The following is a 13,428-nucleotide window of genomic DNA, read 5'->3' as shown; positions in this document are numbered from 1 at the left end:
CAGTTAACACACTTTTGGCACTTGAAGCTATCTTCCTTTATCACTGCCTTTGTAACCTTTTTTGCTTGTACACTTTAGAAGCTAGAGTAGTATAGATGTTTTAGAAGCTTTAGAATGAAGTGGTTAAGAATGTGAGCTTTGGAACCATTCTGTTTGGATTCCAGTACTATTTGTATGACCTTACGTAAATTAATTAACTTTTATGCCTCGGTTTCTTCACTTACGAAGGGATAATGATACTTCATAAGGTTTCTGTTTTCAGCACTTCCCATGTGTTTAGTACTCAATAAATGTTCGCTGTAGTAACTTAGGGTTTTATGTTTATTACTTCAGGCTACTGTTTTAGTAGCATATCATCTCTGCTAGTAAGCCATGGCCTTATCCTTGGTGCTGTATTTGCACAGTGCCTGTTTATATATCATAATGATGTATCTTGAACTTAAAATTGCATATTTCATAGCTCCTACTATGCACTCTTTTCACTTTTTAATATCTCTGAAATTGCGGTGCATTTTAAAATTGATAGCTTGTCATAGTTTAATTGACAGCATTCTCAAAAACCAAAAAAAACCAAACCCATTGCCATCGAGTTGATTCCGACTCATAGCAACCCTATAGGACAGAGTAGAACTGCTCCCACATTGTTTCCAAGGAGCACCTGGCAGATTTGTACTGCCAACCTTTTGGTTAGCAGCCATAGCACTTAACCGCTATGCCACCAGGGTTTCCACAGCATTCTCAGTAGTACGTAAATAATGGTGTGAATTACAGTTGATGACATCTTATCTTTAATGAAATATAGCATAATTAGTAATGTTTTAGCTTACATACTGTGTCTTGATAGTAGGATTATATTGTTGTTGTTAGTTGCTGTGGAGTTAATTCCGACTCAAAGCAACCCCGTGTGTACTGAATAGAACTGCTCCGCGAGTTTTTTTTGTTTTTTAATATTTTATTGTATTTTTGGTGAAGGTATTGTAACAAAACAGGTTCCCATTCAACAATTTGTACACATAATGTTCAGTGACATTTGTTATATTCTTAATATTGTGTCAACATTCACGTTTCTGTTGTAATTCCACTCCCCAACATTCTCACCCATGATATTGAGTAACTGTTGCCAATTTGGTATCGTATAGATAATTCTTAAAAGGTACTCAAGGGTGACATGCTTTACTTTTTGAGCTAACAGGTGACTTCAGGGGATAGTTTTAAGCCAAAAATAGGTGCTTATTTTAAACCACAGGTACTCCTTTTTCACCTGCATAGTTGATGAGAATTACTATCAAGTGAAGTTGCTAGCACAAGAATTGTTCACCTTTTGAAAAGTGGATGGCTAAAGTTCATTCTGCCAGAAAGGGGAGAGTGGCTCATTGCTAGTTTTCACGATCAAAGACCTAACAATGGGTTTTACAGGCACCGTAAAGTGACAGCCCACATACTATGAACTGCTGATATCTGGAAAACAAATAGAACTAAGTAGTAGGCAAATCTCTTACTTCAACCATCATCTGCGTGTCTTAACTTTTAAAAAAAAATTTGACATCTCTGATGTGGTTATTAAGTTTATTACTTTTTCTGAAGAGTGCTCTTTTTCCCCTCTAGACATTCCAGCTGCAGCTTCTGTCACCTAGCAGCAGCATTGTCCCTGCATTTAATACAGGGACCATCACACAAGTCATTAAAGTTCTGAACCCTCAGAAGGTGAGTAGCACATTTGAAGTCAATATCTGTTGCAAGATGTAAGCATGCCTTATGAAATAAAATTCTGCTTTGTTTCTCTGGGTTTTTCTGACTTACAAAGAGATCTGTGAAAATGTCTGGTCCAGCCTCCTTGTTTTGGATAAAAACTGAGCCCAGAGATATTAAATGACTTAATGGCATTTTATTAAAATGTACCTTTAAATATGTTGTGTTTATTAAGTATGCATAGCAAAAGTGGTGGCATTTTTATAAAGCAGCCAAATGAAAAATAGCTTTAGAAACTGAAATAAAATTAAGCAATATTTTTATTATATCTTCTGAAAGAGATAAATTAGCTCCTGTAAATAGTAATCAATTGCCTGATTTCCAGTTTTTGAAGACGGTTCACAAAATTTCTTCACATTGAAAGATTTCTAGTAGTTTCCCATAAATACCAGTATGATTTCTTCTTGTAACAATTTGCTTTTCCTTTGCTCTATTCACTGTGGTTGCAGCATTTGTCTGTAGAACATGCACAAATTACTTTGACAATCCAATACACAGAGTAAAAATTTTCTTAGTGCATTAATATTTGAAATCTGCTACATAGAGTGAAGATTATTTATAATTGAGTTCTCTTAAAACAACTGCTGCTACCTGTAAGTTAACTTTTTTTTTTGCCTTGGGAGTGAAACAAACGTATGTCTGTTAGCATTTACTATAGGTTTTGCAGACAAGGCAGTAATACATATTAATGTAGAACATAAGATGAGTGCGTGTTTATCTCATTTTTTGAGACACTTGGATATAAGGGTTTGGTCCTTTTGCAAAGCACTCGGCAAATGTTACTAGGAAGATGCTCCCAAGTGGTTTTGTTCTTTTAATGCAATTCTAAGATTGAAGCCAATGATGTATTCTAGAGGTGTTCTGGAGAGACACTTCCTGTTCTTGGCAGCATGTTAGTTTCACATCAGCTCCTCAGCTAACAGCTGGAGTACTAGGTGGTTATTTTTTTTGGTATATACCTGTTTTTTAAGAGACAGCTTTGCTTTAAAAAATTTTGTGAACAGACTGGACAGAATCTCGGGATTTTATTTCAGTGTATAGCTTGTGATTCTCTTTTCCTCTTATAGCAACAGCTCCGAATGCGGATCAAGCTCACATATAATCACAAGGGCTCAGCCATGCAAGATCTAGCAGAGGTGAACAACTTTCCGCCTCAGTCCTGGCAATGAAGGTCCAGCACCAATTCTCATTCTTACCCCACTCAATCAAAGGGACTCTGGGAAGGAGGTTGTGATCGCTGGCAAGTCCCCCCCAACTGTACCATGGGCATGAGGAGCCGAAGAGACTGTTGAGGAGGATTTTCCTAAAGTTATTGCTGACCTTGAAGCATTGTTAAAGACTTATCTCCTCTCCTCCACTGTTGAGGCCGGCTGCTTCTGGAGGCTACTTTGCACTCTTCTTCCTCTTCTCCTTTTCCACACTTCCCCACCCCTCAAATTTACAGCCAGAATCAACATTCCCTGGGCCCCTGAGGAGATGAGCAGCTGGTCTGGAGGAGAGGACTGGAATTCATGGCAAGAAAACACTCACTCTGTCTCTGCAGCAAAGAGTTGCCCCTTCTTTCTACTGTTGTTTCCCTGTGGACTGGGCGAAGTGGGGTATTTATTCCTCACTAGCTGGGTTACCATCTTCAGGCGCTTTTTACATCTGGCATTCAGAATGGAAATGTAACAATGGACATTCAGGAGCCCTGCCTTTTTTTACTGGTTCCCCCAATGTTTGAAAGAGGCATTAGGCTCCTGGTAGCCTTTTCTGTGCATTGTTGTATACACACAGACACACACATGTATGTATGTTTGTTATCAAGAACTGGTCAGACCTTGAGAGGTTATTTGTGAACACTGGACAGATGCAGTAAAAAAGAGCTTTTGTTGAGATTTGGCATGAAGGATATGGTGCTCTATTTGTAATAGAAACTTCCAAGGCTCTTCCAGCTCCCCTTTCTCACCATTCTTTAGCTGTAGTCACGAATACTTTCCATGATTTTCAAAATTTATTCCCCTTAAAGTACAAAGTGGACAACTTCGAAAAGATAAATTAACAGTTATTAATGCCCCTATTCCTACCACAAATTAAAAAATTTCTCCTAAGCCTGCTGAACTATGGTAAATGGGTGGAAAGTGGAGTTCACCAGTTTTAAAGATCAGACTCCTTAACAAAAGTACCTTCGCCCATAGGAAGAGTGAGTATCAGACTCAACCTAGAGCATACTGGAGTCATCTTCTCCACTACACCAAACCTCCGTTTTTATTTCCTGAGCCTGGCCTTGACCTTGGCATTCCATTTGAATTCCTTCTTCTAACTGGAACATTTGTGTTGTATCTGTAACACTGGCACTGAAATAAAGACCACACGGTTAAAGAAATCTTTCCTATATTGTACTTTATGATGTTGGAATGAGGCCTTGTAGCTTCCTTGCCCCCTATGTCAGAGGAAGTCTTATGGACACCATAGGGTAGACATATCCTTTCCTGAGTCTGAGAAATTGGTCTCTTAAGACAGACCAATCTCATGAACATCTGCCCCAAAGACTTGAGGTCTGGAGCTTTTTAAACCAGTAGAAGTGCCGAGTGCATCTTAGAAAGGATCCTTGTGTCATCAAACCTTAAAATTGAGTTGCTGGAATAAGGTAAAGATGACTGTCCTGTGGCACATGTTGAATGTACTATGCACATTCAAGTATACAGGCACCATGTCTTATATACTAAAGAAGAAAGAAAAAGTGAGGTCCACCTTGCTCTTAAAATATTTGCAGCTATTACTATATTAAGTACAGTATAATGACTTTGGCTTCAGTCTTAAACCTGAGTACAAATACCCATTTTTTCCTCCATTCCACCAAGCCTTTACGTAAGATCTTCAGTGTCTTGTCAAATCCAGCTCTGTATCAGATGCTAGGCTGTTCTAATATTTGACAAACTGGAGTTGAACTGAAGGCTCCAAAGGGGAAACTTTCTGGTCTCACTGTAAGAGCAAGATCTGCTAAAACTTACTCCACTGGGTAAATGGTTGACTGAGTCCAGAACAGGATATTATCCTCATGCATAGTTTTCAGTAAAGTGTGGACTAGTGTACATTTAAGACAACTGCTTTGCCTGTGCAATGAAAAATAGCCTTTAAAGGTTTCTTTTCAGACTGATTTCGTTGGATGGATACTTAATGCTGTGAAACATGATAGAGTTAATGTAGTATTGGTGGATTTCTTGAATAGAATTTTGTCTTAACATTCCTCTTTGTGGTAGAGGCTTTATTTTCTCTCAGTCTTTTCGGTTGAACTGAGTTGAATCTCTGAAATCTGAAGACCATGCTATAAGACAGTGCTGGCTAATGGAGCTGGATGGGATCTGCTTTACTGACAGAGCATCTCCTTGGTTGATCGGAGTTTTGAGGTAGAATTATATGATCATCCATAGCTTTGTCTAGAAGGAATAAAATATCATGGCCTTAACACAAAGGGTGCTGCTTAGAACATGAGTTGATTTCAGACACTGAACCTGAGCACCATACTGAAGGACTAGCAGCCAGATAACTGCCTAGAATACTGACGGTTGTGAAGACTGTTTAAAATGATTGGACCTTTGAAAGCTTCAGTGTGCCTTAGTTTCTAGGATCAGAATTAGTTCTCCTCTCACTTGGCCTTGCAGCTTAAAGGAGAAATCTCTTAATTGCTGTGAACACTTGCATATTTCAGTAATTTCTTTCTTTAGTCTAATCATTCACAGGGCGAAAACATGGATACAGTTACAACTTCAAAGTCATTAGGAGGAAAGGGTGATTTTCATGGCGATTTTAGTAACCCAGGGTGATAAGCAGTGAGCCTACGTACACACTTACTGCAACACGTTCATATGCACTTTTACCTCATTGTTTCCTTCTTCCAGAGTAGTTTGTATCCTATTACCCCCATACCACCCCACACCTTCGCAATCCTAAAGGAGAATTCATCTAAGTAATTTCAAAAAAACTGTAGGAAGGGTGCTCTCCCCTGGAGCTTCTCCCACAGTGCTCCGGTGCTGTTACCTTGAGGTGGTTTGCACAGTCATGGAATGTTTTATGTTGTGTATAGTGATCATCCGTTTAAAAAAATATTCCTCAATGTTCTATTTGGGCGGGGATTCTTTCCTCTTGCTAGGTTAAAGTTGTGGTTCATATTCCTTGTTCCATTTATATATGAAAAGAGACTTTTAAAATTGTTTAGCACTAACGATTTGAACATTTCCATCTATTACACAATATACTTTCCTTTTTTTGTCCTTTTAGAAGAGGTTGGAAGTTAGGGAGTACTGATTTTAAGGTTCAACTTTGTAATCTCATACATGGGAAAACATTTGGGCCATGAGAGCAAGGGGAAAGAAAGAGTTTGAATGTGTATATTTTTCCGTGTGAACGTACTTTAACCCTGGTGTCCTAAACAGAGAGAGATCTAGAGAGCAAAAAGATGGATATTCAAGAAATTTGTGGTTGGGAGAGGTTGCACATGTCTGTATACTCATGAGTTTGGGAGTGGGGAGAATCACTGATGAGAGAATTGCTCAGAAAGTCCTGAAGTTTAAAACGCTTTTGACCAGCTTTGGCTTGGGAAGGTGGGGCTGCTCCTAGAACTGGATGTGAATAACTCTTTGCAAGCAATGCAGTAAGTAGGTTCCATCTATAGGTTCCAGGATGTGGAACACAAACAGAAAAAAAATGCTGAAGCAGCTTGCACAGCTGCTTCACAAACTTCTGCAAGGCCAATCCTGGCTTCAAGATGGAGCATTCGAGGTTTATTTTTGCTTGTTTCTTGTTCTTTTTTTTTTTTTTTTAAGAGCCTTCTGTTGAGCTGTGTGCGTGTGTGTGTGTGTGTGTTTTTCTTTTCTATTTGGGGGCCTCATGGGAAAGAGCTTCTGAGTTCTTCCTTCTGAACTCTCACTATGTTCCCTTTAAGTTCCTTTTCTTTTATGATGTTGTAAGTTACATTGAGCCCCATCACATCTTCTTTACTGTAAAAATATTAAAAGGCTGTTTCCAAGTGGGACGGCTAACGAAGTTCTAATTATTGCAGACATATTTTTGAGATGTAAAAAAAAATTTAAATGATAAGTCTTGGAGGCGAGTGAGGAATAAAATGGATGTAAACATTTACATGGGATGCATTAGAATTCTGCTGTGTGTATTGTCTTTTGGTTGAAACAAATTATGAACAGTGACTAATAATAAAAAGTCAATACTCAATGATTTAAAATCTGCTTCCTTCTTCAAGTAAGTTAGAAGCCTTGGGTGAATTCTTATTCCAGAGCTTTGAGCTAAACTTAGTGACCTGGTACTGTTTCTTTTATAATCAGAAATCTCACCAGGAGAGGAATTTGAATAATTTTAAAACTACTAGGTATTAGTAATGAAAAAGTCTTAAGTTCAGTTGGAAATTTCAACCATAACATGATTAATTACATGCTCATCTTCTCCACATATGTGAATTCTCAAGGCAAAAAAAAAAAAAAGGTGAAATGTGTATTAGGGGTGGTCATGGGTTTTAATTGTATGTTTCTATTTGTGAATTATTCAGGTTTATTTGTGACCAGGAAGAGGAGGGCCGGATCAGCCAAAATGAGTTTTTATTTTATGGTCTATTTTATATGAACTCTTTTCTGTAGAAGTGAGAGTGGTTGGAGGTTGGAAGCTTCAGATTTTCTATTACTCTGATGAGTCTATTATTCTGATTCCCTTGATTGGGAAGGGGAAGGGCGTAGGCCTTGGCAATTACCTAGTTTGTGCAGAAGTGCCCTTTGGAACTATTTGATAAGCAATATTTCTATAGTCTTTCCTTTTATATGGTTTAAATTCATCCTTGTTTTTAATATTAAACTTAATACCTTCATCTACATGTAATTAGATGAAAATACAAAAGCTACAGTAGAAAAGCCTAGCCAGTAATGGACTCCAGAAATTTACTCAGCAATGCAATGAACAATATTTAGATTTGAACCTCAGTCCTGAAAAGCCGAATTCATTTCTATTCCATAGTTTTCCACAGTTCAGTTGTCCCTATTTTTGAAAAATACAGAAATGTTCATAGGGTAAATTTTCTTCAAACCCTGAAGCCAGGTAAACGCTGCCTGTTTGTTTGAACTAAAATAAGACTAAATTTGTTCAACCTGTGGTAGAATAAGGAATTCAGGCAAAAGTTGACGTTGTGATCATAAAAAGAGTGGGAGCTAGATACAGCTAAGTGATTGTAGTATCATATGGCTTCTCTACCAGAATCTGATAGACAAGAAAGACAAGAACTTTCTTTTTCCAGATTTTCTTCCCATTTTGCAGTGAAGATTAGGAAAAGCTCTGGGGTGGGTAGGGTGTGTGTGTGTGTGTGTGTGTGTCCTGAGATGATGAGAGCGCACAGCTGCTGCAGGAAGGACACAGAGCAGGGAGGACTTCTAATGACTGCTCTGCTTCTTGGCTTGATCCAAACTGATTTTTGTAATGATGAACCTGCAGTGAGGGCAGATGGATTTTTGCACAAAAAAATCCCAGATGAATTTATTTTTAGGGTTAGTCTCAGCTGTTCACCATTTCCAGAAATTGTAGTTACATAACCCTTGGCATTCATAATGCACACTGCCTTGAACTGAAAGACACATGAATATGTGACCTTAGCAGCAAAGTATGAAATGTTAATGGTAATATATGACTTGAAAAGAAAACTCTATATCAACTGGTTGTCACTACTGAACTGGAAATCTGGATCTTAAATCATGGGGACCTTTAAAGGGAGCGGCATTATATACATCATCCCCTGAAACATCCTGCTGGTGGCCTTTTTTTTTTTTTCTTTTGGAAGAGATTACTCTGAATTAATCCTTTAGCCCACTATCCCGTCAATGAGAAAACAAGTCAAAGCAAAAAAACCCAACCATTTACCAGTGCTATTCCCCAGCAGGAATTCAAATTCTGGTCCTGGGACAAGATCTTTTCCCTTCAGGTGATCAAACAATAAAGAATTTGTGCCCATGAGATGTGGAAAAGGTAATATGTAACAATATCTCCAGAAACAGGCTTTTAGAAACATTTACTCTGAACACATTTTTATTCTAACTGCTGCCTTTGCCCCTTGGTCAGATTACTTCTGTGTCTATACTGGTGCCTATTCCTTATACACCAGTATTCTTGCCGAAAGAATTAAGCACTAAGAGGGGTATGTGACTAGTCTGAGTAGCTTTCTTGAAAGCAAGTTAACAGTAGACAGGGGTGGGTGGTGGTGGTGGTGGTGAGCCAGCAAGTCAACAATACAAGAACTTTCTTCGCTTTTCACCAGGCTCTCAGAGATGAATTTTAATTAATTAAAATGAGACAAAACAAATGAAGCTTAATGGTGATTTGAATTTTGGTATATTCAAAATGAAGAGAAATTAGTCACCATCCTTTTACAGAAGTAATAATTGGTACAGGGTCAGAGTCTTTGCAAGAGCCAAATTTTGTTTTGGAATTTAAAATATCTCCAAATATCACATAGTAGAGAAGGAAACAATGCACTGTTAGATTTCAGCCTTTCTTTGTATTAGGCTTAAAATTAAAATATTTTAGATGGTTGGCCTGAACTAGGCAAGGTGAAGCAACGGATAATAGGTAATGCCATCTTTGCCATGTATTCAAAGTTGAAGACATTATTGGTTTTCTGCTGTTAAATTCCTTACAAGTTCTTTGAAGATTCATGGATACCTGTGTAAGAGGGGAAGGTCTAAATATCCAAGAAGTCCAGAAGGCATCCTAGGAAAAAATTTTTTTTTATAATTTTTTTTTGTTCTTGAGAATATACACAACAAAGCATACACCAACAGTTTCTACATGTATAATTCAGTGACATTGATAGCATTCTTCAAGTTGTGCAACCATTCTCACCCTCCTTTTCTGAGTTGTTCCTCTGTTAACATAAACTCACTGCCCCATAAGGCTCCTATCTAAACTTTCAAGTTGTTGTTTCAATTTGATCCCATATAAAGAGGTCTTAAAAGAGCATAATGCTCAAGGCATTCTTTACTAGTTAAGGTAAACTATTGTTTTAAGAAGATTCCAGGGAATATTTTTGGCTTAAAGATTATCTTAGGACAATGGTTTTGGGGGTTTATCCAGCCTCCATGGCTCCAGAAAGTCTGGATTCTGTGAGACATCCTAGAAAAATTTAAGAGGAACAAGAAGAGTGCTTTTTGAAAAATCTAGTGAATCTTAAATTTGGAAATTCAGAATTAGAATGGCTACTATAAATTTCGATTTCGACTCATAGCTGGGGTCTGGGTTTTTTACTATAAATTTCGACTATATGTTTAGTGCTTTGTAAGCATTATTCATTAAGTCGTCATAATAACTATCAAGCAGATATTCATCTGTATTTCACAGCTTAAGAACCAGAAACTTAGATCAAGTAACTTACACAAGGGTATAGCTCAAATAAGTGATAGAGCTGAGATTTGAAATCAGGCTGATTCCACATTTGGCCCATTGGTCACAAAACTATCATCACTGTAGGAACTAAAACAAAACGATAACTTTTAAAGATTTTCCGACTTAGCATTGTAAATAATCAATGGCTCACAGACTGTATTACTCTTTGAGGGAGAGAACAGACTTCTGGTAATTTTGCTACAAGAGGAGGAAAGGGAATTTAGATATTGCTGGAAGATGAGTGAACACATTATTTTGGGTCGAATTTGCTGACGAAGGTCGTAAGCCATCTCCAGTAAGGAAGAGAAAGGGCCTCGTTAAGGTATTTTCAACAGTTCTTCCAAGGGCTTTGCAAGTGAGGGTGACAGGCCGGTTTTAAACTAGAAAGGAAACGTTTTAGAGAGCTAACTTACAGGAGCCACCCTCGGCGGACTGCAGCGTCCAGTGACAACTGACAGGTGCAGGCACTAAGGAGGCGGGGATAGCTGTAAATAGCCCTTCCTGCGCCTCAGTCCTCCAAACCCAGCGCGGCCCGCTGCAGAGGCTCAACCCTGCGGCGGCGCCGTACTCCGCCCGCCGAGCCCTCGGCCGGCGGCTCCTCCACACCCGGGCCACCCGGGGCCCGCAGCTACGCAGGTCCCGCGGGGCTGCGGGAGGGGGCGGGACCAGGGGCGGGGCCAGGGCGGGGCCGCGGCTCACGGGGGCGGGGCCTCCGCTGCTCGCGCGCGCCGCTGAGGCCCGGCGCGCCGTCGGCCCCGCCGGGCGTCCCTGTGTGGTCTCTGCTGCTGATGGGGGAGGTGGAGCCGGCGCCCGCGGGCCCGCTGGAGCCCCTGGAGCCGCCCGAAGCGCCCGTGAGCCGCTGGCCGGGAGGAATTCGGGTCCTGAAGGTGAGGCGGGCGAGCCGAGGGGGGAGTGAGGGAAGGAGGAGGCCGCCCCCGCCCGGCGCGAAGGCCGAGGCAGCTGGCCACCCCCGCCCGCGGCAGTCAGTCAGCTTGGCGGTCGGCCGCCCCTCAGCCGGCCGCGGCCACAGTGGCCCCCGCCGAGGCCTCCGCGCGGCGCCCGCGCCCGCGCCCGCGCCCCCGCCCCCGCCCGCGCCCGCGCCCCCGCCCAGGCCTCGGCCGCCTCGGTCCTCGGCGCTGCCCATCCCTGGCCCCGCGCCACCCGCCTCTCAGGCCCCCGCCTCGCAGGCCCCCGCCTCCGCTGGCTGTCTGCTGGGCCGCCGTCGCCCACCGGCCTCTGTGGGGCCCCGGGCCGGCCCTGCCTCCCTCGGCCGCCTCGCCGCTGGCCCGAGCGCGGGGCTGGAAGCACGCAGGGCTCTCTCCCCAGACACCTGAAGACATCACCCCAGCGGGAGGATGGCGGCGATGATTGGCCGCGCGCTGCGGTGTGCTCGGGGCTGCGCGGGGCGGAGCGGGTAGACTCTGCCCTCGGGGTTCACAAGTGAAGTTGCCACCCGGCTCCTCGCTCTGTAGACGTCGGCGAGGAAGTACGACCCGCCTCGTCTGGGGAGGAAACCTACGGAGGAGCTTAATTAGGGGGAATCGCTGGGCGTGCTGCGGGAGGAAGGAGGGGCTGGACCTAAAGGGGGCATTCCTGATTGCAGGAGTGGGGCTAGCGATCCGGGGAGACTGTAATGGGGGAGCAGTTATGCAACAGGCAGCAAGCGGGGCTTTTTGGCAGGAATTAGGGGAGTAGGAGGAAATGAAAGCAGATGCAGGCAAGTGGAGCCTTGGAGGTGATGACAAGAAGTTTAAGTGCATATGGAATGTAGGGTGGGGAGGGGCAGTGAAGACGCTTAGAAGGAGGGATTGTGTAGGCTCAAGGGAGTCTTCTACTAGCCTTTGAAATAGTTGGAGAGAAACTTTCTGTATGTCAAATAAGTCAATTAGATGTCCTTCTGGAGGTGGAATGGAATTCATTCTGGAGTTCTAGAAGAGAAGTCGATAGGATTTGAAACTTGCCAGGGAGAAGGAAGAGAGAAAAGAAAATTTACAAGATTTGTTGTGTCAAAAATACCTTGCAAAAGAATTAAAGTATACAATGTTAAAAATGCATTAAGTCATAGTAGTTAATTGGGATTGAGTTTGAGCAGTATGCACTTGTTATTAACATTATTAGTAGGCCATCGCAAAGATGGATTAGAAGGATCTAATGAATCCATGAAACAACATAAACTAGAACTCTGTAAAATATTTAAAAAAGAAAAAAATTCTGCCACTACCTCTCACTCTTAATGCAGGGACTTAAAGTAATAACCTTTCATAGATTATCTCCAATTTTTGCATGACCCTTCTATATATTTATTATAATTTATATAACCATAGGTTGTAAATGTAATTACCCAGAGGTTTTTGGATATTTATTTAAAACTGAAATCACAAAAATGTAAATTGTGAATTAACTCTATTAAAAAATGTTTTTTAACTTGACTCGGCTTATCAGGAAATTGCAGGTCTGAGAGATAGGCAATGCCTTCTGGCCTAGAAGGTAAACACCCTTGCTTTTTTTTTTTTTAATAACTTTTTTGGGGGGTGGGGGATGGGGTGAGTTGTGGGAGGGAAGGAACTGAGAAATGAGAACCTTTATTGAAGACAGTCTAACCCTTCTTCCCTGAGATTCCAATCAGGGGACCATTAGAAAGATTCCAGAAACTGATGGTAATTACAATACTGAGATGGTGTGGGAGGCTGAGTCTTTAAGACCTTTGCATCCTTACTTTATTACATATAAAAAGACCAAACCCCTTGCTGTCAAGTCAATTCTGACTCATAGCAACTGCATAGGACAGAGTGGAACTGCCCGATAGAGTTTCTAAGGCAGTATGTGATCTTTAAGGAAGCAGATTGCCACATCTTTCTCCTGCAGATGACTTTTTGGTTAGCAGCCGAGCCTTAACCACTGTACCACCAGGGCTCATTTATTGCATATAGTCAACAGTTTAAATAATCCTTGCAAATAATTGGCCCCTTATGGAGGATAGGTGGTATATGTTCTACAACAAAATTTCCCTTCAGTAACCAAGTGGTTGAATTTTGTGCCTAGTGAAACTGGAAAAGAATATTTAAGTAGAAGACTTCTAATTGGGAAGAAAGTCATAATTTCCCACATGTTCGCTAAGGACCCTTTGAAAACAGCTTTTCAATCTGTTTTGTAACTTTTTTACATTTAACAGATCGTGAACATCATTATTGTCAAATTATATATGTAGATCTTCATAAAAAGGCGAATATAACTAAGGTCAGACTATATCTAGGTGCATCTATGTGG

At 41.2% G+C, this 13,428-nt stretch overlaps 2 protein-coding genes across 4 annotated transcripts in view; both read left to right on the top strand.

Annotated features, from left to right (window-relative positions):
* Positions 1-6,970, top strand: part of AP1G1 (adaptor related protein complex 1 subunit gamma 1) — a 72,032-nt gene extending 65,062 nt beyond the window's left edge. For all 3 annotated transcript variants that reach the window (XM_064273811.1, XM_064273812.1, XM_064273810.1), the window contains 2 exons: positions 1,606-1,704; positions 2,817-6,970. In XM_064273811.1, the coding sequence (XP_064129881.1) occupies positions 1,606-1,704; positions 2,817-2,918 (201 nt within the window). In that variant the 3' untranslated portion in view covers positions 2,919-6,970. The remainder of the gene's footprint in view (positions 1-1,605; positions 1,705-2,816) is intronic.
* A 3,969-nt stretch (positions 6,971-10,939) lies between these two features.
* Positions 10,940-13,428, top strand: part of PHLPP2 (PH domain and leucine rich repeat protein phosphatase 2) — a 97,297-nt gene continuing 94,808 nt past the window's right edge. Inside the window, exon 1 of the mRNA XM_064273808.1 lies at positions 10,940-11,048. Coding sequence (XP_064129878.1) covers positions 10,950-11,048 — 99 coding nt within the window. The 5' untranslated portion in view covers positions 10,940-10,949. The remainder of the gene's footprint in view (positions 11,049-13,428) is intronic.

Source organism: Loxodonta africana, chromosome 21 (assembly GCF_030014295.1).
Source record: "Loxodonta africana isolate mLoxAfr1 chromosome 21, mLoxAfr1.hap2, whole genome shotgun sequence".
In the NCBI taxonomy this organism is placed as follows: Eukaryota; Metazoa; Chordata; class Mammalia; order Proboscidea; family Elephantidae; genus Loxodonta; species Loxodonta africana.
Note: the sequence above shows the minus strand (reverse complement) of the source record. Positions and strands in the feature narration are given on the sequence as shown.